The following is a 25084-nucleotide window of genomic DNA, read 5'->3' on the forward strand; positions in this document are numbered from 1 at the left end:
CAACAAATACATTTTAGTGCTTTTTCAGTTTGTTCTTTTATTCTCTCACGTGACAATACAATAAAAAATCCTCGCCTGGCCAAACGCGTATTTTGCTTTTGATAGTCTCAAGATGTAAAAGACCAAACTGATTAGTTTATGGAAAAACCAGAGTTTAGAAAATAGATTTCCTTAGTTCAACAAGTGGCCTTTTTTTTTTTAGCAATCTTGTAAGCACACTACCACCAAACACAAATTAGTCTGCTAATATGTTACCAATTGTTTTTCATTGACAGTTGGCTTGTATTGAAAATGGATTCCTCTCCTTCCATCATTTCAAAGAAATGGACTTTTACCTGAAACATGTATTCCCCCCCCCACAAGATTGTGCAGCAGTGTTGTTTTACATGCAGAATATTGCGGAATACTGTATACAAATTCCGCTTTTTTTTTTTTTTTTAATATATATCATTTCTACAATATACACAGGGAGGCTGGTAGACTGGGAAGTTAGTACAAATACAGTTCACAAGGACAAGTCTGGAAATGAACACAACGCCGAGACCAAATTTGTACACCCTGCCCTCTTGAGATTTGGACGCTGAGTGGTTAAAGCAAAAACATTTTGACCTCTGAACCTGACAATGGAACACGGTTAGTACATGTGTAATGCATGGCATGCAATGTACTCGACTCGAACAACTTGACGTGAAGCAATGAGAATTTTGACTTGCCGAGCGAAGCTACTTAAATTCACTTATGTTGTATGGGAAGAATTATTTGGTTTCTGTTTCCAGGCAACAAACGAAATTGACTCAATGTGCCCAATTAAAAGAAACCTCCAGTCCAAATCTGAAATCCCTCTCAGATAACGATCTAATAGTTCATCGAAATAATTTCCAGGGCATACTCACTGCATTGTAGTCCTAATCTCTGCAACAACAACAACAACAACATCTGGACAGACATCTGCTTCTGACAGCAGGTTTGGAATTTGCTTACAAAGCAATTTCAACGCTTAGATGCCAGATGGGAAATGCTGACAGCTCATGCTGCTCATGCTGATGAACCTTTTTGGATGTACTGGTGTGTATGATGTCACTGTAATGGACACATTAAAAGCAAAACACATTGGATTAGACGGGGGGGGGGGGGCCAAACGAGAAGCTATGACTGATGCTGCGGAGGTCCTGAGGCTTCCCCTACCGACAGTCTTTCAGGGTTTAAGTCCAGCTCCTCATCCGCTTGCTCGAGTTCACTTTGGTCCAGAAGCTCGAAATCCTCTTCCTCGGTACCGACCAGTGTATCATCGCGTATGTCATCGCCGTCTGCGGTTATCGTCTCCAAGTCCTCATCGGGCACCGTCGCGGGGCTAGCGGCGTCAGCGGGTTGAGCAAAGGTCTCCATGATGCCAGGGGGGGATTCATGAGGAAGGAACTCAGCCAGGAGGGGCTCCTCGCTGGCCTCACTGGAGCGTAGCAGCGCTGACAAAGTGTTCTGCACCACAGTGGAGATGGCCGTGCTGACAATTTGCTCACTTAGGGCCTCGAGTGAGCGATGTGCACCCTGGGTAACGGCAGCGGCCTTCTCCTCTCCCTGGCCCGATGCTCCTTCCCCTGTGGCCACCTCGCCGCCAGGTGGTCTCCCGTGGCCGTTGAAGTGAGTGTTCACAAAGTGCAGCGGGGATGCCAGGTGCTGGATGAGGAGGCTGGCGGGGCTCAAGGCTTCAGCCTCCGCGGGGGCGCTCGCCTGCGACCTTTCACCCGAGCCTTGTAATGGAAAGCGGAGGAGGTTGCGCTCCAAGGACGGAAACTCTTCCACAGAGGGAAACTCGGGCAGATCCCGAAGGTAGGACTCTTCTGGCTCACTGTGTAAACTCTGCTGATCCAGGTCTGAACAGAGGTGACAAGTCATGATCATTTAAGGTGTTCCAGAAGATCACACCACAATCAACCTAGTTTTGGTCTCCATATCAAGAACCTTCAAATTGATTGATAAGAGCCACGTCATGCTAAAGCAACTTTTTGGGGCTTTTTGAATGGCTAATTCCCCATCATTCCTGTTCATTTCTCCTCCGCTAAGCCCCACCTGATCCAAGAAAACGAGAATTCCTCACATGTCCAGTTTGTCAGAGCAGCTGTCCCTGCGACTGTTCTGATTTTGCTGCATCAAAGAAATGATTCAATGTTTCCGTGTGCCCTCTTCAACGTACGCGTCATTCCTGTTTGCTGCATGAAATGAGCTTTATTCCACCTAATTACGAGATGTCCTATTTTGTGAGCGGTCGCTGAACGCACCTCGGGTCTACTAACAAACGTATGCGAGAGAAGAAGGGTTCGAATGAACCAGGCGTTTTAGAAAACTAGCCACCAAAAGAAGTCATGAGACCGCTATTGGACACTGATTTGAACCCGGCCAGCTATTTCGATACTGGTGGAATTCCAAGTGTCACCTTGACGCAAGTAACGTTTACCTTCAGAGACATCCGTCAGTTGGGGGGTGGTGGCTCTGGACACCGAGAACCCGCCGCTCTCCAATATGGAAGCCTCCTCGTCAGACAACTCCGAGTCAGTGATGGCCATCGCCAGGGCCGTCGTCTTGACATCCACCTGAGCAAGACGACCACAGTGATGAATCGATACATACTGCGGATACGTTGCTCGCGTCGAGTTTCCTTTCGGTTCGAAGTATGGTTCCTTCCAACATTCCAAACGCATGCATGCTAGGTGAAATGTTCAGTTCCACGATGACGCACTGGTCTCGCTCTTCAAGTCGACGTGGTCGTTTTGAAGCATGCTAGCAAATTGTCAATCGCCACGCTAATTGCGGACGGCGCGTGACTTCCGAAATATGCCAATGTCACGTAAGGCTTGGGTAGTAGACGCTAGCAGGTGCTCGACGTTAACCTCGATCGTCAGTAGCCTTAATAAATTGGTTTTATTTGTTTGTTAGTCTTTGAAAATATCTTGAGATGAAAAGTGGCGCTAAAAATGATAAGGATGGATCGGATCTGCTGATCTTTTGAATTTGATGCAAATTCTGTGATTGGTTGTGCCGTATTTTCCGGACTATAAGGCGCACAGGACTATAAGGCGCACCTTCAATGAATGGCCCATTTTTAAACTTAATCCTTATATAAGGCGCACCATTAATGCATCATGTCAGATTTTGAATCCAAATCAAATCATTCTCCATTTTATCTTTTTGATTTCAACTTCAAATGCAACAAATGACTTTATAATCACAAAATAATGATCCATAGTCTTTTTGATTCATGATTCATAGTCTTCAGCAGGCCACTTATGCTTGATTTCATGACACAATGCTTCGGGCCAGTTTGAATTTAGGAATTTGGTCCATATATAAGGCGCACGGGACTATAAGGTGCACTGTTGAGAAGATTTGAGGTTTTTAGGTGCGCCTTATAGTCCGGAAAATACGGTAAGTCTATTTGCTGATACCACAAAATTGTTCTCGATTTGTTGCTATATGGAAAAAAAAGTCGCCACCGTTTGATTGACACGATGGAGTCGATGGAGGGAGGCCCATACCGTTGGGGCAAAACAGGAGAGCTCCTCCTCACTTTCGCTCTCCGTTTCGGCTCGTGGCTCGTCACCCTCCTCCACCTCTTTCTTCACCTCTGGGGAGCGTTTCAAAAGGGTCAATAGTGAGACACACAAAAGCCACAACCGGGCAAAAATGGAACGCTGCTCACTCCTCTTGTCGTGCTTGCGGTGCTCGGTCTCCCCCTTCATGCTGTAGTCCAGTTTCATCAGAATGGGCTCCAGGCCGGTGTACATCCGTTGGATCAGTTCGTGGTACACCACGAGCGGCCACAAAATCACACTGATACCTGAAGGAATTCAAAGGCGAGGGGAAATGAGAACTTAGAAAACGGAATGGCATCACAAAAGTCGACTCACCTAAAATATAAAAGATCATGATTCCTGGCACGTAATGTCCGACGACCGCCAGCGCAAAACAGCCGCTGCACGTCATGGCGCAGAACTAAGAAATAAAATTGCATGGAAGTGATCACGTGACTGAAAAAATCATATGAGAGTTTTGGAATGAACAAAACACTTCCAGTAAATTGTGTTGTACCTTCCCGTGATTCTGTCGTTTGTACTGTAGCGTCTCGTGCAGGAACAGGCAGCACGTCAGGTAACTTTCCGCTAGGTGGTGACTGAGCTCGGGAACGCTGAGCAGACGCTGCTTTGTGCTCATCGATTCGCTGTGCGCACAAACACACAACGAGAAGAATTATTTCTCTCTCCAGGTGGTGCTTTAAACGCCTTTTGTTATTCCATGAAAACACATATGGCGGCAATCTTTCCAACTGCATACCTTTGAACGGGAGAAACCTCGACCCGTGGAACTAGAATAGCGAGAAAAATACAAGTTTAGGTTCATAGATGTTTAAATTGCAATCAAATAATATCAACTGAAAATAATACACTATTAAATTTTGTGTGCTGATTCATGTTTGGTTTGTGGAATATAAATTAAACAGGAAAAATCCACCTGTTGTTGTTTTTTTTATCCATCTCAGGGGCGGCCATTTTGCCACTTGCCGTCTACTGAAACCTGTTAAGTAACATTCGGTTGCACGGCAACATGCAACGAAAATAAAGATTCATTCATTCAAAATCGAAGAAGTATCAGGTAAAGATACTGTTAACACACCCTGAAGAGATGCGTCGGTTGCATTTGATTAATATAGTGTGATTGCATTTTCTTTATCCATAAATATTTTTGACATGATACCCTTGCAATAAATAGTAACCGAGGAAACATCACCTGCATTGTCCAGTATCCAGGAATTTATTTCACAGCCACGCTGGTTTAAATTTGGGCTAAAAAGTTATTGACTTGATTTCCAGGCACTGAATCATTTCATCGCATTGTTGTAAATAAACTACCGTATTTTCAGCACTATAAGGCGCACCTAAAAACCTCCAATTGTCTCAAAAGCCGACCAATGTGGATGAGGACTAATTTATTAAAGTAAGATTTACGTGTTTATTTTGTGTGTTGTGTGATATTAACGTTTGAGCAACGTTGAGTTATTGATATATTGTTGTTTTCACTATTTCGAGTGTTACTATATTGTGATTGCATTAATATTTGAGCAATATTGAGTTATTTATTCTATGCGCCTTATATCAGGTGCGCCTTATATATGGACAACGTTTTAAAATGGGCCATTCATTAAGGGTGCGCCTTATAATCAATCCGGTGCGCCTTATAGTGCGGAAAATACGGTAATATAATTCTTGAATTGAATCCGCTACTCCCAAATTGTGATACAAACTGACCTAGAGTTAAATAAAGCACAAGATGTCAAGGGAAGCCTTATTTTGCTGTGACTTTACAGCTACGGGACAAATATGGTTGGCATTTCAATTTTGTTTTCCACGTTCATGACATTTTGAGGCGAGAACTCAAGGAAGACTTTTTCTTACTAGTGACATTGGGGAACTTGGGCTTCCATCTCTCCAGCAGCATCAGCCCGAGGAGGGACACGCTCAACAGGAAGAGCGGGCGCAGGGAAGTGTACGATAGGAGCCTGGGGAAGGGCACACAACACAATTTCCATGAGATTATTTACAGATGTATCCTGCGCATCATCGCAGTGACACAAGGCCCACTTTTCGAGTTGAACCCCCATATAGAACAATAGCATCGGGACAGATTACCGTATTTTCCGGACTATAAGGCGCACCGGACTATAAGGCGCACCTTCAATAAATGGCCCATTTTAAAACTTTGTCCTTATATAAGGCGCACCGGACTATAAGGCGCACCACTAATGCATCGTGTCACATTTTTAATCCTAATCAAATCATTCTCCATTTTATCTTTTTTATTTCAACTTCAGACGCAACAAATTACTTTATAATCACAAAATAACGATCCATAGTCTTTTTGATTGATGATTCATAGTCTTCAGCGGGCCACTCATGATTGATTTCATGACACAATTGTTCGGGCCAGTTTAAATTTAGGAATTTGGTCCATATATAAGGCGCACCGGACTATGAGGCGCACCGTCGGCTTTTTGAGAGAATTTTAGGTTTTAAGGTGCGCCTTATAGTCCGGAAAATACGGTATTTGTAGGATTCATGTCGAAGCAGTTCACACTCGAATCGATGTGGAGTCGCCACTTGAAACAAGCGTGCTGCTAGCATTCGGCTAAAGATCGGATTAGCCGTTTTCTCCTAATATTCACACATTGACGCGTACATTTCTGCAACATGAAGGAGCCAGCAAGGTTGACAGTCGTTTCGTCTTGGAAAGTCTCGATGAGGCCTTACCAGAATAACGTGTTTAACGTGAGCGCGACGGAGATGCTGTACAGCGGCCTCTCCCACACCAGCAGCTGCTGAAGCCACAGCAGCACGGGCTCGTACGGCAAAAGCCAGCCTTGAAGGAGCTCCCGCAGTTGCTCGAGCTCCGGGTTCCCTTCGCCGCAAGAGTGCTCTGATGTGCCGGTGGGAAACAGGGACTCCAGGCCTACCGGAGAAGGTGTGACGGAGGGGCTTCTTCGTGACTCCTCGGCGCTCGCCATGTTTCTTTGCGCCACTTTGTTGTGTTGTTTTGGAGATCACGGGGTGTACGGCGAGATCAGGGTCAAGTGAGACATTGCAAACAAACACAAGCTCTCGGTACACCTTCAAAATAAAATGGAATTAAACCCCTTTTTTTATGTTCGTTTTTTTAACAGCAATGTAACCCGCTTTAATTTTCAAACGTAAAAAAAATCACATTAATATAATGCAGTTTGATCAAAAAAAAAAGAGAAGAAAATGAAAAACGTAGGCCAACAAATAATATTTAATGTAATTATTTTAGGGATTTTCTAAACGGGTCAATTTTAATCTGAACAATAAAAGGCGAATCAGCTCTCAGCAATAAAGTCGAGACAATCAAACAACTTCAATCAAATCGTGTAAGAAAAAACATTACAGCCGTTTCAAATAAAATAAAAACTTCCGGTGAAATCCTGGCAGACAGGACTCGTCATGCGCACGCGTAATTTAGAGTAAAAGGTCACGTGATTCCTTGTTTACTATCTGAACAAGACCAATCCTATGGACCAATATATTTTGGGATGAATTAACTGATTTGATGTTGGTGACATTCACTCCCGAACTAGAAGTAACAAAATATTATTAATATATTTCCTTTTTTTTCATTTTTCAATGAACTTATAAAAGATCTGCTATCCTTTTTGCATTCAAATAAAAGGACAGCACAAAACTGTTGAACAAAAAACCAACATAGTGCAAGAACTCATTCTGTAAATTTTGACATAAAAAAACATCAATGAATCTAATTTTTTCTTAATTATTCTCATGCCCATCAAACGGAAAAAATATTAATAATATTATAATAATATATCTTTTTTTAATTAATAATAATATTTATTACAAGCATCTCAACAATGTGTTCAATATAGAAAATGAGCAACACATACTGATCAAACTAATTAGATGTAGTCAAAAGAAGACAAGCTGTTTTGAAACAACTGCACAGCAGCCGCATTCGTCATCTCATTCACACTGTGATTTCTGAAAGACATCAAATGTTCAGAAGAAAATCCAGACACATTTTGTATGCCTGAGGCTTCAACTCGATAGGACTGTCCTCGGCACTAGTTTGGGAGGATGGCCCGACCTGCCTGGGAAGAAGGTGGCATCCTCCACAAACAATATGCTGCTAGGATAAAAGGGCCTCGATACCCGCCGGTGTTAAGACCATAGCCTGAAGCAGGTCGGATAGTGAGATGATGCCCCTCACCACATCAGCTCTGTCCACGAGCACCAGGCGGTGGACCTGCCACGTGCAGAAAAAGATGTTTTTCTAGTCGTCATGCAGTGGAAGGACGCACCCACCTCAGCTGTGACAATGCGGTCTATGATGGTCTCCAAGGTTTCATCTGGATAGCATTTGATAACACCCTCCACGAAACACGTGCGCCTATTGACAGCTTCCAGCATTGTCACGTCCAGATTGTTGTACGTCTTCTGGGCTGCCAGGTTCTTCCGCCCGGCATGGAGTGCACGCACAATCAGAGTGCAACAGAAAGTAGCAGAGGACTTTTGCTTTTTCAGGGATGAAACGTCTCTGATGTACCGTATTTTCCGCACTATAAGGCGCACCTAAAAAGCTCCAATTTTCTCAAAAGCCGACAGTGCGCTTTATAATCCGGTGCGCCTTATCTATGGACAAAGTTTTAAAATGGGCCATTCATCAAAGGTGCGCCTTAGAATCCGGTGCGCCTTATAGTGTGGAAAATACGGTACTTACAATAACATCAAATCGGGAGTAGAGTGCCACCACTTTGCCTGGTTAAAAAAAAATAAAAAATACTCCCTGGCATATTTCATCATATCATTTGAAATCTACAGTCGACCGAAAAACATACCGTTTTCATCTACCACCGGAAGAGCCGACACCCTCCTTTCCACAAATATGTCGAGAGCGTCGTAAAGTGTTGCTGTTTGCTGAACAGTGGCAATGTTCCTGAAAGTTCCGATTCCAATCTCCTGGACCTGCTTCTGAACGAACGCGGGCTTTGGAACCTTATCTCCCTGGAAACAAAGCTCAATTAAATCACACGAGGTCAATACTAAAGATGAAATACTCACAAATATATGGAGGAATTTCAGTATCCTCTTGTGCGTAAGAATGTGCAGAACATTGCCGGATGTTGGCTCGATGACGGGCAGCCTGTGGATCTTGTGTTTGAGTAAGGAATAGATGGCATCAAAGAGACTTGGAGAAGAGAAAATTGTTATCGGCCATGGTGCGAAGCGAGATGAACCTCTACAATAAGCAATCTTCTCACCTGGCATCTGGTGAAACACTAATCATAAATGGATAGGAGGACTTTAAATAGACATCTAAACAAGAGGAAGTAAAAGCAGTCTTAAGAAATGGACACACATAAAATCATGAATAGAAACTTTTATGGGTCTCTGGTGCGATATGTTGTTTCCACTTGTGTTGCAATGACTCACCTCTCCAGGTCTCAATCTTGTGGTTTTCCAGCTCATACATCTGCACCTTGGAACAATCACATTTTTAGATCATCAAAGTGGTTATTTAATCGTGTAAATGATTTGTCCTGATTACCATACAAAAAAAAAAAAGTAATTTCCAAAATTGAGGTTAATTCCTGGAAATAAAAGCTATTTATCTGATTGTGTTCTCCGTCTTTAACAAACTAAAATGTTTTCCGTTAAAAATGAAGGAACTGTTCCATGCTATTCAGTACTACCGTATTTTCCGGACTATAAGGCGCACCGGACTGTAAGGCGCACCTTCAATGAATGGCCCATTTGAAAACTTAATCCTTATATAAGGCGCACCGGACTATAAGGCGCACCATTAATGCATCATGTCAGATTTTTAATCCAAATCAAATCATTCTCCATTTAATCTTTTTTATTTCAACTTCAGATGCAACAAATGATTTTATAATCACAAAATAATGATCCATAGTCTTTTTGATTCATGATTCATAGTCTTCAGCGGGCCACTTATGATTGATTTCATGACACAATGCTTCGGGCCAGTTTGAATTTAGTCCATATATAAGGCGCACTGGACTATAAGGCGCACTGTCGGCTTTTGAGAAGATTGTAGGTTTTTAGGTGCGCCTTATAGTCCGGAAAATACGGTAATTAAAATTATTTCAAATCTCACCAAAGGGGATTTGTAGTAGCAATGAATGATGTTGATGAAATCTGTAATAGTCAGCATACCCGTGAGCGAAGAAAACAAATTAATTCAATGTATATAGATTCTTTATTTTGTTTGTTTTTTGGAACCACCTTACCCACAAATCTTTTCAACTTGCTGTCCCATAAAGGAGCCGCCCTCAAGTTGTTTGCCACCAGTGCAAAAAAGGCCTTTTGCACCTTGAAGACAGACAAAATGCAATACGCTGACATTTCCTAATGCTTGCAATTCAATAAATGAACAAGATCAGTACTCACTTGTAGCTTGGTATCGAAAATGATCAATTTACAACTCATTGGAATGGCATCGTAGCAGCAGTGACTCTTCATGAAATCCAAGTAGACTGTGGACACATCTTGCTTATTCTCGCTTGCGTTCCAACAAATCTGGACCCAAGTCAAACAGACTTACCATGCTTTGGTATCAGCCCCTTTGTTTGGACCGAATCCTAAAACACACATATTGTCAAAATGGGCAGAAAGCTCCAACGCACAAAACATGTCTACCTGCGTCGAAGCCTCCATAATTCCGTTGCGTCCATTGAGAAAGAAGTTTTTTCAAAGCCAACAAATGCTCGACGCTCGCTCGCTCTTTCACAGGAAGAGGTTGGAACTATTTTAGGACTTGTGCTTTGGCAGATGTCAAGCACAAAGGGGGAGGGAAGGGAGGCCTCCACTCCGGGCAAATCCTTCCCACGTACGATACTGTGGCGTATACGTTCCAAATATAAATTATATTTCATTGAGCGGTACAACAGTGGTTTATCTAATTGTCAGGAATCATATCTGGATCTTGTTATCGTAAAAAAGAACTTCCCTCGGGTCAACTTCCTCGAGTAACTACAATAATTAAAAATTGCGTGGTCACGTATACAATTTGCATTGAATAGACCAAATTTGTGATGTTGGAGAAGATTGATCCCGCAGATGTAAGCCTAAATCTGTTTGGGTGTAGGTGATCAAATGAATTATGTTTAATTATATATACACTACCGTTCAAAGGTTTGGGGTCACAAAATTGTTTGGGTGACCCCAAACTTTTGAACGGTAGTGTATATATTTATTTAGATAATTATTTATAGATTATATATTTAATCTTCTGTGTAAAAAAATCTTATAATATATATGTATATTTATATTCATAGATTATATATAATCTTATACAAATAAGATATAATTTATAATATTTAATTCATAATATTTTATTATAATAATATTTACACTACCGTTCAAAAGTGTGGGGTCACCCAAACAATTTTGTGACCCCAAACTTTTGAACGGTAGTGTATATATAATTATCAGTGCTGAGGATATGCAGTAGTGGATGGATGGCTAGCTTGTCTGAAAATTAAAAGCTTAAGGACAGAATTATTATTCACAAATTGATGCTGACGAAACTTAAAACGTCACCCGAAAAGGCATTCTTTATTAATATAGCTGACTTGCTTTACAATATTTGCATTTTACATGCATATACAAAAATGAAGGACATTGTGTTTCCAAGTACGTCAAAATAAAATTTTAAATTCCTGGGGACCACTTCGGCTTTGTCAGAAACACAAAAAAGTCGAACGTCAACTGTCCAAAAGGAGACATTTTGCAGTACCCGGTACATCTGGAGTGATGCGTGTTATAAATGGTAGTGAGTGTGGAACTTCCATAGCATATCAGCAAAGGGAAATAGCAGCTAATGTGTTAGCATGCTAAATTTGGTGGCCTTATGTACGAAAACACGACCCCCAGAAACTACTAAATAGTCATGTATCATATTACCCTGTCGTAGAAAGGTACTCATAGCCTCAGAGGGTGTTGAGTTTTTTTTTTTTTTTTTTTTTTACAATTCAAAAGAGTTGCACGAACATGATCGGAAAGCGCTTATGTTTCTTACGTCTCACCATCGTTTAATCTCAACATACTTTCCCGGCTATCACTCCAAACATACGGATCGAGACCATCCACCTTCAAACAAATAACTGTTTGTAGCAAAATATATATATAATAATAATAATAAAATAGCCTGCAAAATGACAGAAATCCTCAAAAATCTCTGAAAATAAGTCGATTTCTGTGGTCAAATAAAGTGACTACAATGAGCTTCTCGTGTTCGAGATGTACTTGTGGACTATTTCGCTTGTGCGTCGGTGATTAAAAGCAGTGCTGTTTCGTTTTTCTCTTTCCTTCCAGAATACATGACCATCAGATGTCTGCGACGTGCTAGCCGGCCATGAGGAGCGCTTGCGTCTTGTCTCCAGGTAACATCAACTTTGGATGACAAGCCGCCGACGGCCCGAGAGGAAACGCTTTGAGGTGAGGGATTGGACTCGCTTCCGCGCCTCCGATCAAGACGGAGGCCGACCGCGATGCCCGACCGCTGAATACCGTTGAGGTGTTGCTCAGCGTGCATTCAGATGGCGAGAAGGTGCCACGGCAGAAGATGGAAGTGCGCCGGGTTTCCAATTGTGTTTGAAGCTGTATGGAGCCCACAGAGGAAAGCAATGACCCCCAGAGACACAATATTGACGGCTGCGAGGTGGCGTGACGTGAAGCCGCTCCGACCGCATGGGTGTGACTGTTCAGACTCTCGTTAGACAGAGTGCAACAGGGGAGCGGCTGGGAATGAGCAGGGGGGTCGGGGCCCGATAGCGCCGGGGCGACTTGGCCTGGTAACGGCGTCCGGCCACTCGGACACAGACTCAGCTGGTGGAGCACGGTGCTTGTCGCGATGAGACCCGCCACGCTCGTCAGATACAAAAATCCGAGCATACAGGAAACCTAGGTGGGGAAGAAAAAACAAACATCATTGCAGAAGGATCAAGTCTGGATTTAGATCCAGATGAGCCTCCCTGCTCACCTTGATAAAGTGCTGGTAGATAGCTCCAAGTGTTTGGCTCCACGCCGATTGCTCCAGCAGCACGCAGAGGTCAGTGTAGGTAAACCAGCCTCGCAGCATCCCCTGATGCACAGCAATCCTGAGAACACAAAAAATCACATGAAAAAAAGAAGCCAATCAATCACAGAAAACTTTCCCGTACCTGCTCTCGAGTTGGCTCAGCGCATCCAAGAATTCTTTGGACCCAGTGAAGAGACTCCAATCCTGCACGAATGAACAAATATTGGGACAAAGAACAAGCGGGCACGGGTTACATGCGGGCGACCACTCGCAAACTTACAATAGCCTTCAGGAAATTCATTTCCAGTTTATTCACTGTTTCAACAGCCAGCTTTCCGGCTGCTCCCCACTCATCGTTGAAGACCTCCTCTTCCTCTCCTTCGTCGTACAAGTACTTGCTGGCAACCATCTAAGAGAAGCGGATACGGGCTTTTGTCAAAGCAATCAAGACATAATGTCGATCTCGCGATTGCGGCTTATCACAAAGACGTGCAATCTATTCAAAATGATCAATGGATGTCAGTTTTGGACTTTTTTTTTTTTTCCCCAGAGGGGACACTTCCAGTCCAGTCAGCATGTTGAGCAAGAACTCAGCTGAACTTCCAAACGATTTGGGACAAATTCATGAATATGATCAAATGACCCTTGACCCCCAGACACATACCATGGAGATCAGAAAGAGGTCAGAGGAGGCAATCTTTTGTAAGTATTCAGGGTTCCTATTTCGAAGCCTTTCAATGTAGACCAGCGCCAGCATCATTGCGCATGGTGAAATACAAGCTTCCCTGGATTAAAAAAAAAAAAATGGCTGTGAATATGAACTTTTCTCATTTTTCAATTCTGTGAAAATGCACCACAATTGTGTTGCACACCTGGACACATGAACGGCATAGTTCTTGTGGAGCTTCCTTATTGGGCTTGGTGCAGATTTCTGGAAGAGTTCAACGGCGATGTCTGAAGAAGATGACAGTGCACATTTCAAAATCAAAAGTCTGCTTTATTGTCAATCCCTTCATATGAAAGAAAGAGCGTCACCTGTCACAGGGGAGGAGAGGACTTCCAGTGACGTCACATCTCGATCCAATCCATAATACAGTCGCTTTCTCACTCGTTCAGACAACCTTTGGTGTCCTGGAAGAAACTGCAAACACAACACAAAATGCATTTTACATTCAATGTCAAGGCCGACACGTTAACAGGCTTCACCTTTGACCCTTGGAGCAGAACGTTATCATTAAAAGTTTCAATATTTTAGGAAGTAGCTATCACCTTGTGTGCGCATTAGTACTACGTGATGCGAAAGGAAGTCCGCCAAAATACAACCTAAACTGGCAGGTTCCAGATAAAACTTGATATGATGTGTTCATTTAATCAGTAATTTAGCGAGTAATGTAACCTTGTTTTCTTTTTACCCATTTGACAAACAGAACAAAGTGACAAACCATTAAAAACATTCACGGACGCCGGAGTAGCAAGCTAACGTAGCGCCTCGAGTTAGCTTAGCTTTGATCGTTTAGAGGAAAACCTACCGTGAACTCGCGAAAGTCCGAAAATTGGATCGCTGTATCGTTAAACAAAAAATCGAAGTCCATAGCTCCGTTTAATGAAGGATCAGCATTTATCCAGGCTGAAGTTAGTAGGACAAGTTACTAACTAACTTGGCCTAGTGACTCGCCTCGCTCCGCCAGAAATAGGAAACACGCCCTTGCTTTGCGCTGTGACGTCATATACATTCTTGCAGCTGTTCTCTCAATGACTGTCCAGCAGGGGGCGCGCTGTCTCCCATGACCAGAATGCAAGCACGGGAAGAACATACAAGGTCCACACAAGAAGCCTGAACCGGATTTGGACACATTTTGACGTATTTCCCGAAGATCTCACCTGAGTTGATTTATTTTTGAGTGACAGCATTGAATTTAATGTACTATTACAAATCCTCCGCCTCTGTATTTATCATTTGCAGTAGTACACGCATACTACACAATACCTGAAATGTGTTTTTACAGCAACTACAAGCCATGCACGTGATCACAAAGCCTCAAACCCAGTGGCATAATGTATGGATTTATTATTACCTACATATAAATATGAAAAATGTCCACATCATAATTATTTCCCTTACACCTATCGCATGGACAGTAACTGAACCCCTGCATCCATACGGTCTGGAATCTTTTCCCAATATTTAAACCAAAAAATGGGGCAGGGGATCAAAAGTGCAATTATCATGGGCGTGAACTTTATGTGGATTCTTGCGATCCGCAAGCAGCTCCGGTCCCTCTGCCCTGCGAATAGCGAGATGGCGAGGGTCACCTGTATTTACTAAGCTCTAGAATTAAAATGTAATGAGTAGTAATCTGGATACAATTCGGAGAACTGAACCCTGACATAGATGGACAAACTAGTGCTTGTTACATTGCACCAAATTAAAAAAAACAACAACAACCCATTACATTCAGAAATGCAAAGACAATTTTAAATTTAAAAAAATAAATAAGCATGATACATTCTACCAAATTCAAATATAATGTAAACTCCAACCAAGCTATTCAATGTCCATGATGGTGGCCTGAGTCGGTGGAAGGCGGCTGCAGTTTCTCAGACTTGCGGTCTTTAGCTTCGGTGTCCGACGAAGAATCGGAGTCCTGAGCCTGCTGTTGATTTGCCCACATGTCTGCATACAGGCCTTGCTTTTGCAGAAGCTCCTCGTGTCTTAAATACAAAGATAGGTAACTTATTACGACGTCATCAAATACGAACTTTCCCGTCACTGAAAAACAAGGGCGTACCGTCCTCGCTCGGCAATCCGACCCTCGTTGATGACGAGAATCTGGTCGGCTCCGATGATTGTGGACAACCTACGGACGCATCATATTAGCTACGATAAAAGTCGACGGGATACCTGTGAAGGTTTACCTGTGCGCTACGACAACTGTCGTGTGATTAGCGCAGACTTTGGCTAGTGAGGCCTGAATGTTGCGTTCCGTTTGGGTATCGAGTGCTGACGTGGCCTGCGGAGACACCACGCGAGGTCAAACGCTGCAGGAGTTGGATGAGCTGAGTGATAACAACGATCACCTCATCCAGCAGGATAATCTGCGGTGCCTTGAGGATGGTCCGAGCTATCGCCACCCTCTGCTTCTCTCCTCCGCTCAGCTTCAGGCCTCTTTCCCCTACTTGAGTGTCATAACCTACCAGACACAAACATGACCGTGTACTTTTGTCGACCCAAAAGGAGGATTCTCTCGATCCGTTAATCACCGTCTGGGAACTCCATGATTCTGTCATGGATGTCACCGGCAATGGCGGCCTCTTCAACCTCCTGGTCGCTCGCGGAGACGCGACCGTAGCGGATGTTCTCCAGTACGGTGTCGTTGAACAGCACCGTGTCCTGCGGGACCACGCCGATGTGCGCTCGCAGCGACGTCTGCGTCACCTGGACGCCATGAAAATGAGCTTCCCCTCTCGACGCAAACCCACACCCTTCAACTTCTTACTTTGGATATGTCCTGATCGTCAATGTGAATACAACCCCCTTGGACGTCGTAGAAGCGGAAGAGGAGTCGGATGATGGTGCTCTTCCCGGACCCTGACGGCCCGACCTATGGAAGGTTCTACAAAGATACCCATTCTTTTTTTTCCACAGAGATGACTTTTACGCAGGTTTTTGACATACCAGGGCCAGGGTCTGTCCAGGTAGTACGGTAAAGGAGACATCCTTGAGAACCTCCTTGCTGCAAAACCGGAATGAATACTGAGTGCAACCATGCGAGATGTTTCGACGGCCGAGCGAAAGGGAACCCACCCGTCGGTGTAGCTGAAGTGAACATTTTCAAACTCCACTTTCCCCAGCTTGTAGTGGAAACTGACGGCATTCAAAGCGTCTCTCACCTGCGTGGAATAAAGAGTTGTTTTAGGAAAGGTGGACGTAACATGACGTCGGAGCGCCCGTTCAAGTCAAACGCACCTCCTCCTCCTCCTCAAACAGCTGGATCATGCTTTCCATGTCAATGAATGAATTTTGGATCATTCTGAAACAATTAGAGAAACAAATGAATCAACCCATCCATCCGCTTGTCCCCGAGCCGGTCGCCAGCCAATCGCAGGGCACCAATCAATCAATAGGTGGCCTTTACCTGTAGTAGGTACCGAACCAGTTGAGAGGGGTGTACAGTTGGATGATGTACGTTCCAAACAGGACAAAATCACCGACCTGGGATAAGACGTAAAACAATTCAAGCATGTATTGTTGAGAAATTAAGTCAGAAAACCCCAATGGCGGCACCTTGAATTTCCCTTCGGTCACAAAATAGGCACAGAGCAGAGAGCCGGCCAGGAGACCTGCTCCGATGATCAGGTTCTGGGTTTGGTTGAGGAGGGCCAAGGAGGCCTGTGCCTTCCATTCTGACGACTGCAGTGGTAGATACAGTGACTGTTAGACACTCGCACACTTTAAAAGAAACCTGGATTGCTTTCATCCATATACTGCTACACACCTGGTATTTCAAGATGGCGTCCTCAAAGCGTCGGACTTCATAGTTCTCTGCGTTGTAGTATTTCACCGTCTCAAAGTTCAGCAAGGAGTCGACGGCCTTCGTCTTAGCAACGTTGTCCTGCTGATTCATGGCCCGTCTGTACTTGGTCCTCCACTCGGTGATAATGATGGTCAAAGCTGGTGGGCAAAGAGACAGAATATATATATTATTTTATTTTTACTAGGAGTGACAGCTGAGAAAAACAAAGGGTGTTTTTGAAGCACCAAGCGATCTTACTCACTGAGGTAGAGGGTCATGCACACAAAGACAATAAGGCCAAACCACGCGTTGAAATAGGTGATAAAGTAAATGATGGCGATGACAATGTCAACGATTGTCGGGACGATGCTGAACACAATGTAGCTGCGGAGGGAAAAATAAAATCTCTTAGTCAGATTCTCCCGCTCTGGCATAAAAAAAAAAAATTGATTCACCTGAGCAAGTTGTTGACGGATGAGGTGCCACGGTCGATGCTTCTCAGCACGTCGCCGGTTTTGCGACCCAGGTGCCAGCGCAGCGAGAGGGCGTGCAGGTGGGCAAACAGGCGCACTTGCACCATCCGGTTGATGAACTGCTGCACTCGGATCCACAGGAAAGCACGCAAGTTGCTGATAAAACCTGTAGCTCCTGCGAGACAATTTACACACGGTCACTTGCCAAGCGCTCACCCTGCTTTCACTTTGGGTCCATTCATAAAATACCGTTTTTTTTCATGTATAACGCGCCCCCATGTATAATACGCACCCTAAAAATGGCTGAAAAAAATCCTGTACCCATGTATAATACGCACCCAAATTTTGACTCCTACTTAAGTCCGTAAATGTAAAATGATTTCAGAAAAAAGATCATCTTTGGGAACAACCGGATGTTATTCTGCCGGTCAGTATCACTGCGCATGCGCTAGCAAAATCGATAGCGAAGAAATGTTTCGGATTTGCGTAGGGTACATTGTGACAGCAAACGAGCGGGTGATCGAGCAAGCGTCTGATACCAGAGCATTGTGTTCAAAGTGAACAGCAGAGAAGAAAGCGCATCTGTAATGGCCGCCTCCGTATGATATCCGGATTAAAAAAAATAATAATAATTTTTTTACCCATGTATAATGCGCACCCCATATTTTAGGACAATAAATTAGTTAAATTGTGCGCATTATACATGGAAAAAAACGGTAGTCCGTAAAAAGCCGGACATCGACATGCGATCCTTTCAACTCAAATTTACCGGAGATGATGCCCAGTAAAAAGGGAGAAGGTTTGTCCTACCTGCCCCCCCGCCCTGCATGAACTTGAGCAGGACATAAATACACACAGTGGTGGTCAGAGTGTTCCAGCTGCTGCCATCAGTCAGTTCATTGACTGAATAAGGAAGAAGACAAAAGCCATGATTAAAAATATGAAGCATCAGGTGAGGTGAACCGGTTGGTCATACTCACCTATATTTTTGTAGTAAATAGGAACAAAGACATTAATTGCCCTCTCCGTTCCCAGCAGCCCCAGACAGAAAAGGACAAGCAGCTGGAGCCAGATATTGCCCCGAGGCCACAAGGAAGGTAGCAGCAACCTGGCCTTCTTGGTGAAGCCCCGCCAGGTCGACTGGTTCTCGTCTGGTGCGCCCAAAAGGTTCTGAGACAGACGTAGTTAAAGTTACCAAAGGGTAGCGAGAATGTTTTTCGGTTTCCTTCGTGATTACCCGTCCGCTTTGCTCGACATCTCGCTCGTCTTCATTGATAAGCACGATGTATGGTTTCTTTGGCAACCCTGGGGCCTTAAGACCAAGAAAGAAGAGCAGTCCGGTGCCCACGTAGCGCATCAACCAGAAGCCGAACTGCACCTAAAAGATTTCAAGGACAGTCAACATGTGCCAGATAAGTTCATGCATGTCACTTGAAGTGGGAGGGGCAAGATGCGGCCTCTTGCTGATAGTTTTTGGGAGCTGACACAGTGACTCAGCAAAAAAAAAAAGGAGCAGAGGGTGCATCTCGCCGTCTTCGGTACATTTCGAGACAATCTAGTATGACTGGAAACAAGACTGACAACATGCAGATCCAAGGAATGACACACCTTTGGTAAATAAGTAGCTCAATTGTACAACAAGTCCACACTATTAAATATTAACTCAATGTTAATTCATGTATCATAGTTTGACACACAACCAACTGAAATAAATGCACAACTGGCAAAATTAGAACCCCCCCCCAATTTAAGACATCAAAAAAGCTCCTTTTATAATGTTCAATTATAATTGTGCTTGTTTAGTATGATTGTTTGCAGTGCAGTTGATCATGTTGCAATATAACGTAATTTTCGGACTATAAGTCGCGGTTTTTGTCATAGTTTGGGTGGGGGGGGGGTGACTTATACTCAGGAGCGACTTATATACATACACTACCGTTCAAAAGTTTGGGGTCACAAAACTGTTTGGGTGACCCCAAACTTTTGAACGGTAGTGTAAATATTATTAGAATAAAATATTATGAATTAAATATTACAAATTATATCTTATATTTGTATAAGATTATATATAATCTATGAATATAAGTATACATATATATTATAAGATTTTTTACACAGAAGATTATATATATGATCTATAATTATCTAAATAAATATATACACTACCGTTCAAAAGTTTGGGGTCACCCAAACAATTTTGTGACCCCAAACTTTTGAACAGTAGTGTATATATGTTTTTTTTCACTTTTTTGGGCCTTTTATGGCTGGTGCGACTTATACTCCGGTGCGACTTATAGTCCGAAAATTACGGTACTGACTGCGATGTCGGATACCGCTGTCGCCTTTTGTTTACCAACATGAGAGGCAGAAATATTATAGCTCTCTAAGCTGCAGTGCAATTTTACACTCCTGCAAAAAATATAGCGTCGTTCTGGTGTACCTGCTGCCGATTGTCCTCCAGACCCCACCACCAGTGAGGACTGAACCAGGAGACGAACGCCAGGTTCTCCCCAGCGAACGCCGTCGCCCAGAAGAGTAGCAGAGCCGCGCTGTGGCCCCGTGTTCGATCCATGACCAGAGCCCTACGCCTCTCCACAATGAGCAAGGCAAGCCCCCAAACCCAGGCTAGGGTGGAGAAGCAGCCATAGAGCACCACATAGCCTGGGAGCTGGTCTCCTAAGGTGGCTCGCCACACCATCCCAACCAGAAACTGACCCAAGACAAGGCTGGAAATGGCCAGTTGGAGGGTGTAGAGGCGAGAGCGGGGGATGAACTTTGGCTCCATTGCTGTGCCATACTTCTGGTAGAAGATGAAGTGGATGGTGCCGAGGAAGAAAGAAATGGTGAGCAGGACAGCAGGGACCACAGTGAAGTAAAAGCAGGGGGAGATTCCTTCATCCACCCACGTATGGGAAATGGGAAATCCGGATTCACAATAGCTTTGCAGCATGACTCCTGTCAGGCAAAAAAAATCAAACGAGTCAGCACGTACTTTTCTTACTTAACCTCCCAAATTTGCAAAACAAAGAGTCACACAAATGTTAATCTTACTTTGTTTCAGCTTAACTTTGCCGATGCACACGCTCCAACTGGTTATTCAAAAGAAGCTAGCAGGTGTGCTAGCCTTGCACTATTTGGGCTTGTTGAAGAAAGGTGAGCAACATTCGAGCGTCATCTGCTTCGTCCGTGCTTGTTTTTTGGGCTGTTCGGTGACGTCGCGCATGTTAGACAACCGACTAACCTTGGCAAAACACGTCAGTTACACAAACGACAGCACGGATGTAGCTTAGCGTTTAGCGCCCCCCAGAGGACATGGGGGTAACTTCTTCTCGTGTTAGTTGGTGCATATTAGGCATTAGCGCCATCAGTGGGACTGGAGTGGAACGAGAACGTGCTGGTACAGTCGTCACAATTTGTACAATTTGTATTTATTTATTTATTTATTTATTTATTTATTTATTTATTTATTTATTTATTTATTTATTTATTTATTTATTTATTTATTTATTTATTTACTCATTCATTCATTGCTCTTATTTATTCATTGTATGTGCCTTCTTGTTTTTGCTTTTTGTATTGTTTACTTGAACGTTTTGGACTAATTATAATATAATATAATATAATATAATATAATATAATATAATATGATATGATATGATATGATATGATATGATATGATATGATATGATATGATATGATATAATATAATATAATATAATATATGATATGATATGATATGATATGATATGATATGATATATGATATGATATGATATGATATGATATGATATAATATAATATAATATAATATAATATAATATAATATGTAATACGTCTTGTCACCGTGGGATGGTAGGAAACGCAATTTCGATCTCTTTGTGTGTCTTGACATGTGGAGAAATTGACAATAAAGCAGACTTTGACTTTGATATCAGATAGGTGTCAACCCCAAAGAGGAGGCACACACGATGGTTTCCAATGTGGGAACGTGGGAGGCAACACTGGCATGGTGACGTCAAAGCAGGCATGACAAGTTTTTTTAGGACACGACATATGTTACGTTTTCGGGATGTGGAAGGTGTTTGAAGAAAACCCACGCAGGCAGGGGGAGAGCATCCAAACAGGGAGGGCTGGAAGTGGAATTGAACCTGCTCCCTCTGAACTGTGAGGCGAACATGCGTGCCAGAATAATGTGTGTGCATATACTAAATATTCTTCAAAGATACCAGACCCTGTGTGAAGATCTTAATTTTATGCTGTTTTTGCTCTTGTTAACTTTGCAAACTGTATGTTTACATATGGGCCATTGGAATAAGTCAATTTTCACACACGGATCTCCTTAATACATCGCAATATAATGACTTGCTAGAGATGCAAACCACCCACGGGCACATCTATTCAGCTCTCCGATAACATTGATCTTTCAAAAAAATACTATTACAGTACCGAGTCCAGCTTCAATCGTGAAACATCGTTCAAATATTGTTCACTATTCAAAACAAACCATTTTATTATTTTGCTTTTGTACAGTAATTGTCTCCTAGGGTGTGATCAAAAGGAACCCAAAGTTCCTCATTGAGAGGAAAAAAAAAGTCTGAGTCTATTTGCTCAAAATTGAATTGAATGTCAATTTACCTCAACCAATATTTGTCCTTATGCAATGTTTGTGTTCCATCTTCCCTGCCTTTGATCATGCTTGCATATAAACACCATTCGCCACCCTCTCGCCATTTCTCGCTTCAACCGGCAAGATGTTCACGGCCAAGTTGACCGCCGTGTCTCGTGAGTATACCCAGGCAAGTCGGAGGGAATGTCCTTCCAATGTCAACATGGGTATTTTCTCTATCCTGCAGTTCTGCTCGCTGCATGCTATCAAACATCTGATGCAGGTTTGTATAGAAACGTCAGTAAGGATGTCATGGTCAAGCGCTTAACTCAAGTGTCCCTCCAGACGGGTCTTTCGTCGACGTGGCCTGCCCGGGAGTCAACTCGGTGCTGCAGTGTCGTACGTACGGCCGACGTTCACGCAGTCGCGGCGTTGGTTCGAGTCTTCACGTGTGCGTTGCGATTTTCAGCCGCCGGACACAGAATCCGCGTCACGGCTGTGGACTACGGTTTGCAGGAGAACGCTGACTGCTCCAATCGCCAGCAGGCTGCTCAAGTCTCCACGGAGAACGGCGTTCACCCACAATACTTCATTTGGATGAAATCCATGTAAGGCATGTTACTGGGAACATATTAAACCAAGATGGTTGGAATCATAAGGACTCCTAATCCTACAGCTGTGATGGAGAGCCGCGGTGCCGCCTGCCAAAGCCTGATCCAACTATCTTCACAGAAAACTGGTCACCTGACAACTTCATCCAAATCGCCTACGATTGTGAGAAAGAAACCGAAGGTACGACTTTTTTGAGCTTCCGCTGGTCACACAATGGATTCATTCGGACACTTGCGGACTTTTGTTTTTTTAAATCTTGTGCCGTATGCCGGTTGAAATAAAGCTGACCATGAAATTGCTTCCCTAGGCTTGATGAGAACGTATGTGTGTGAAGGAGACACTGAAACTATCAGATGTGGTGAGTAAGCAACTTTTTTTCCCCCTCTCATTTGAAAACACAACTTTTTGAAACCGCTCGCGCTTTCCACGTCATCATCAGATCGTGGAGAACTGAGGATCCAGAATGCCAAGTACGGCCGGCTGGATGAGAACATCTGCACGGATGAGTCCTCAGTCATGACTTTCTGCAACAGTCCCACGACTATGATTGGACTTAACTTTCTGTACGTATCACCCGAAAGAAATTCTGTTCAATGTCGGTGTTTCTTTTCTTTGAATTGTCATTTCGATGTAGGTGCAACGGAGGTGGAGTTGCTACCGACTCGTGCACCGTGACAGCAGACGACAACACTCTGGGAGTTCCCGCTCCATGCGATGACCTTCCCAAGTATCTCGCTGTGGATTATTACTGTACCGATATGTAATATGGCAAGATATCAACGTTGAAATGTGGTTCGGCTGAAGCAGTGAATCTACATTAGAGTTGAAATGATAATATCAATGTTAAGAATCAATGTCTATTCAACTGTGATTAAATTAGAACTTGCATTCACATTTGAGTTTGGTTTTAATTGAATTAATGTTAAAGGGACACAAAAGTGACAATTGTTTCCATAATTAGCCTAGTTTATGCATTTTTGGATTAGGAAAATGAATAAAGTTAGCATATTCTATTTTATCCAACAAATGCCCTTAAAAACGCCCACTTTTAATGAGACCACGCCCCTTCCCTCCATGTCTGGTTGATGACATCACGGAAGGAACCGATCGATAGCTTATGTATTTTTTTTATTAGCAAAATGAAAAAAGTTAACATTCTATTTCATCCAACAAATGCCTTTAAAAACGCCCGTTTTTAATGAGGCCACGCCCCTTCCCTCCATGTCTGGTTGATGATATCACGGAAGGAATCGATCGATAGCTTATGTATTTTTTTATTAGGAAAATGAAAAAAAGTTCGCATATTCTATTTCATCCAACAAATGCCTTTAAAAACGCCCGTTTTTAATGAGGCCACGCCCCTTCCCTCCATGTCTGGTTGATGACATCACGGAAGGAATCGAGCGATAGCTTATGTATTTTTTTTTATTAGGAAAATGAAAAAAAGTTCGCATATTCTATTTCATCCAACAAATGCCTTTAAAAACGCCCGTTTTTAATGAGGCCGCGCCCCTTCCCTCCATGTCTGGTTGATGACATCACGAAAGGAATCGATCACAATTTTCCCAATGGAAATCATTGAACAGACGTCGTTTGAAAAATAGAAAAATTGCTTGCAATTTTGATCATATTCATCTTTTTAAAAGATTCAAACAGTTTTTACCAATCAGCCATTTCAAAACTAGTTAAACACGACAGGTTCTGAAAGCTGAATTGTTCATACGTCGTTATTTATTCAATAAAAATGGGCTCATTTAACTTACATTTCCTCTGAAGTCCACGTATGGGGTGCCACCTTCGCCGTCTCTCCCAAAAGGAGGCGCTTTAAAAGGCCCTGTGTAAAAAGTTGACATCGCTTTTAATTTGAGGCCATGTTTTTGTTCTTGTTTATCTTTTGGGCGTTTACATGGGGTTCTTGGGCCTTTGGAATAAGTCAATGTTGACACACCAATCTCCATAATGCACATAATGACTTGAGTATTTGCGCAAAACAAGCTATTTGCAACGAAAAGTCGATTTACCTACCTACTCTTAGATCGTAAGTGGCTTTATAAATCCACATCCACCTGTGTGAGCTGCTTGGTGTCTCTAATTTGCCATTTTTCTTTGATAGGTTATAAAAGCAGCCGCTAGAGGTCAGTGTAGAGCAACCTCCGTTCACCGGCACTCTGCTAGAAAGTAGAATGAAAATAAATAAATCGAGCAGCTAATGAGTCATGTGATATTTTTGATAAATAATATTTTTCAAAAGGTACCAGGCTC

The 25084-nt window shown here is 43.1% G+C and overlaps 5 protein-coding genes across 15 annotated transcripts; 1 reads left to right on the forward strand and 4 right to left on the reverse strand.

Moving 5' to 3' along the window:
- Positions 1-21: 21 nt before the first annotated feature.
- Positions 22-6621, reverse strand: retreg2 (reticulophagy regulator family member 2). 3 transcript variants are annotated; one of them, XM_061296827.1, is made up of 10 exons: positions 6297-6621; positions 5445-5548; positions 4327-4357; positions 4084-4213; positions 3903-3987; positions 3695-3832; positions 3489-3619; positions 2453-2588; positions 1186-1871; positions 22-1080 (listed from the first exon to the last, which is right to left on the reverse strand). In XM_061296827.1, the coding sequence occupies exons 1-10, from the start codon at positions 6548-6550 to the stop codon at positions 1078-1080; spliced, it is 1698 nt and encodes a 565-aa protein (XP_061152811.1). In that variant the 5' UTR covers positions 6551-6621; the 3' UTR covers positions 22-1077. The 3 variants fall into 3 exon arrangements, with proteins under 3 accessions (XP_061152811.1, XP_061152802.1, XP_061152820.1); XM_061296818.1 differs by having other exon boundaries at positions 22-1871; XM_061296836.1 differs by having other exon boundaries at positions 22-1871; positions 3531-3619; positions 6297-6618.
- A 177-nt stretch (positions 6622-6798) lies between these two features.
- On the reverse strand, positions 6799-10379 carry prkag3a (protein kinase, AMP-activated, gamma 3a non-catalytic subunit). 9 transcript variants are annotated; one of them, XM_061296919.1, is made up of 12 exons: positions 10236-10379; positions 10141-10177; positions 9987-10072; positions 9824-9908; positions 9694-9749; positions 9006-9051; positions 8834-8888; positions 8634-8760; positions 8411-8576; positions 8293-8330; positions 7878-8024; positions 6799-7818 (listed from the first exon to the last, which is right to left on the reverse strand). In XM_061296919.1, exons 1-12 carry the CDS (start codon positions 10251-10253, stop codon positions 7702-7704), a joined length of 978 nt encoding a protein of 325 aa, XP_061152903.1. In that variant the 5' UTR covers positions 10254-10379; the 3' UTR covers positions 6799-7701. The 9 variants fall into 9 exon arrangements, 5 of the variants coding, with proteins under 5 accessions (XP_061152903.1, XP_061152884.1, XP_061152873.1 ...); XM_061296900.1 differs by having other exon boundaries at positions 8411-8760; positions 9006-9045; XM_061296889.1 differs by having other exon boundaries at positions 8411-8760.
- Positions 10380-11126: 747 nt separating this feature from the next.
- Positions 11127-14338, reverse strand: cnppd1 (cyclin Pas1/PHO80 domain containing 1). Its single transcript, XM_061296875.1, has 8 exons — positions 14148-14338; positions 13654-13759; positions 13491-13572; positions 13283-13403; positions 12899-13027; positions 12761-12822; positions 12580-12697; positions 11127-12500 (listed from the first exon to the last, which is right to left on the reverse strand). Exons 1-8 carry the CDS (start codon positions 14208-14210, stop codon positions 11943-11945), a joined length of 1239 nt encoding a protein of 412 aa, XP_061152859.1. The 5' UTR covers positions 14211-14338; the 3' UTR covers positions 11127-11942.
- Positions 14339-14666: 328 nt separating this feature from the next.
- abcb6a (ATP-binding cassette, sub-family B (MDR/TAP), member 6a) lies at positions 14667-20929 on the reverse strand. The gene is made up of 19 exons (XM_061296803.1): positions 20657-20929; positions 20046-20560; positions 18843-18983; positions 18586-18775; positions 18416-18508; positions 17588-17780; positions 17395-17516; positions 17115-17290; positions 16904-17029; positions 16755-16831; positions 16586-16649; positions 16424-16509; positions 16295-16352; positions 16116-16220; positions 15880-16054; positions 15697-15809; positions 15535-15629; positions 15408-15476; positions 14667-15330 (listed from the first exon to the last, which is right to left on the reverse strand). The coding sequence occupies exons 2-19, from the start codon at positions 20553-20555 to the stop codon at positions 15168-15170; spliced, it is 2556 nt and encodes an 851-aa protein (XP_061152787.1). The 5' UTR covers positions 20556-20560; positions 20657-20929; the 3' UTR covers positions 14667-15167.
- A 1381-nt stretch (positions 20930-22310) lies between these two features.
- Positions 22311-23714, forward strand: LOC133143204 (L-rhamnose-binding lectin CSL3-like). The gene is made up of 8 exons (XM_061265034.1): positions 22311-22386; positions 22458-22493; positions 22556-22609; positions 22680-22818; positions 22887-23002; positions 23130-23180; positions 23262-23385; positions 23457-23714. Exons 1-8 carry the CDS (start codon positions 22356-22358, stop codon positions 23584-23586), a joined length of 681 nt encoding a protein of 226 aa, XP_061121018.1. The 5' UTR covers positions 22311-22355; the 3' UTR covers positions 23587-23714.
- Positions 23715-25084: the final 1370 nt, after the last annotated feature.

This window comes from Syngnathus typhle, linkage group LG2, assembly GCF_033458585.1.
Source record: "Syngnathus typhle isolate RoL2023-S1 ecotype Sweden linkage group LG2, RoL_Styp_1.0, whole genome shotgun sequence".
Classification (NCBI taxonomy): domain Eukaryota; kingdom Metazoa; phylum Chordata; class Actinopteri; order Syngnathiformes; family Syngnathidae; genus Syngnathus; species Syngnathus typhle.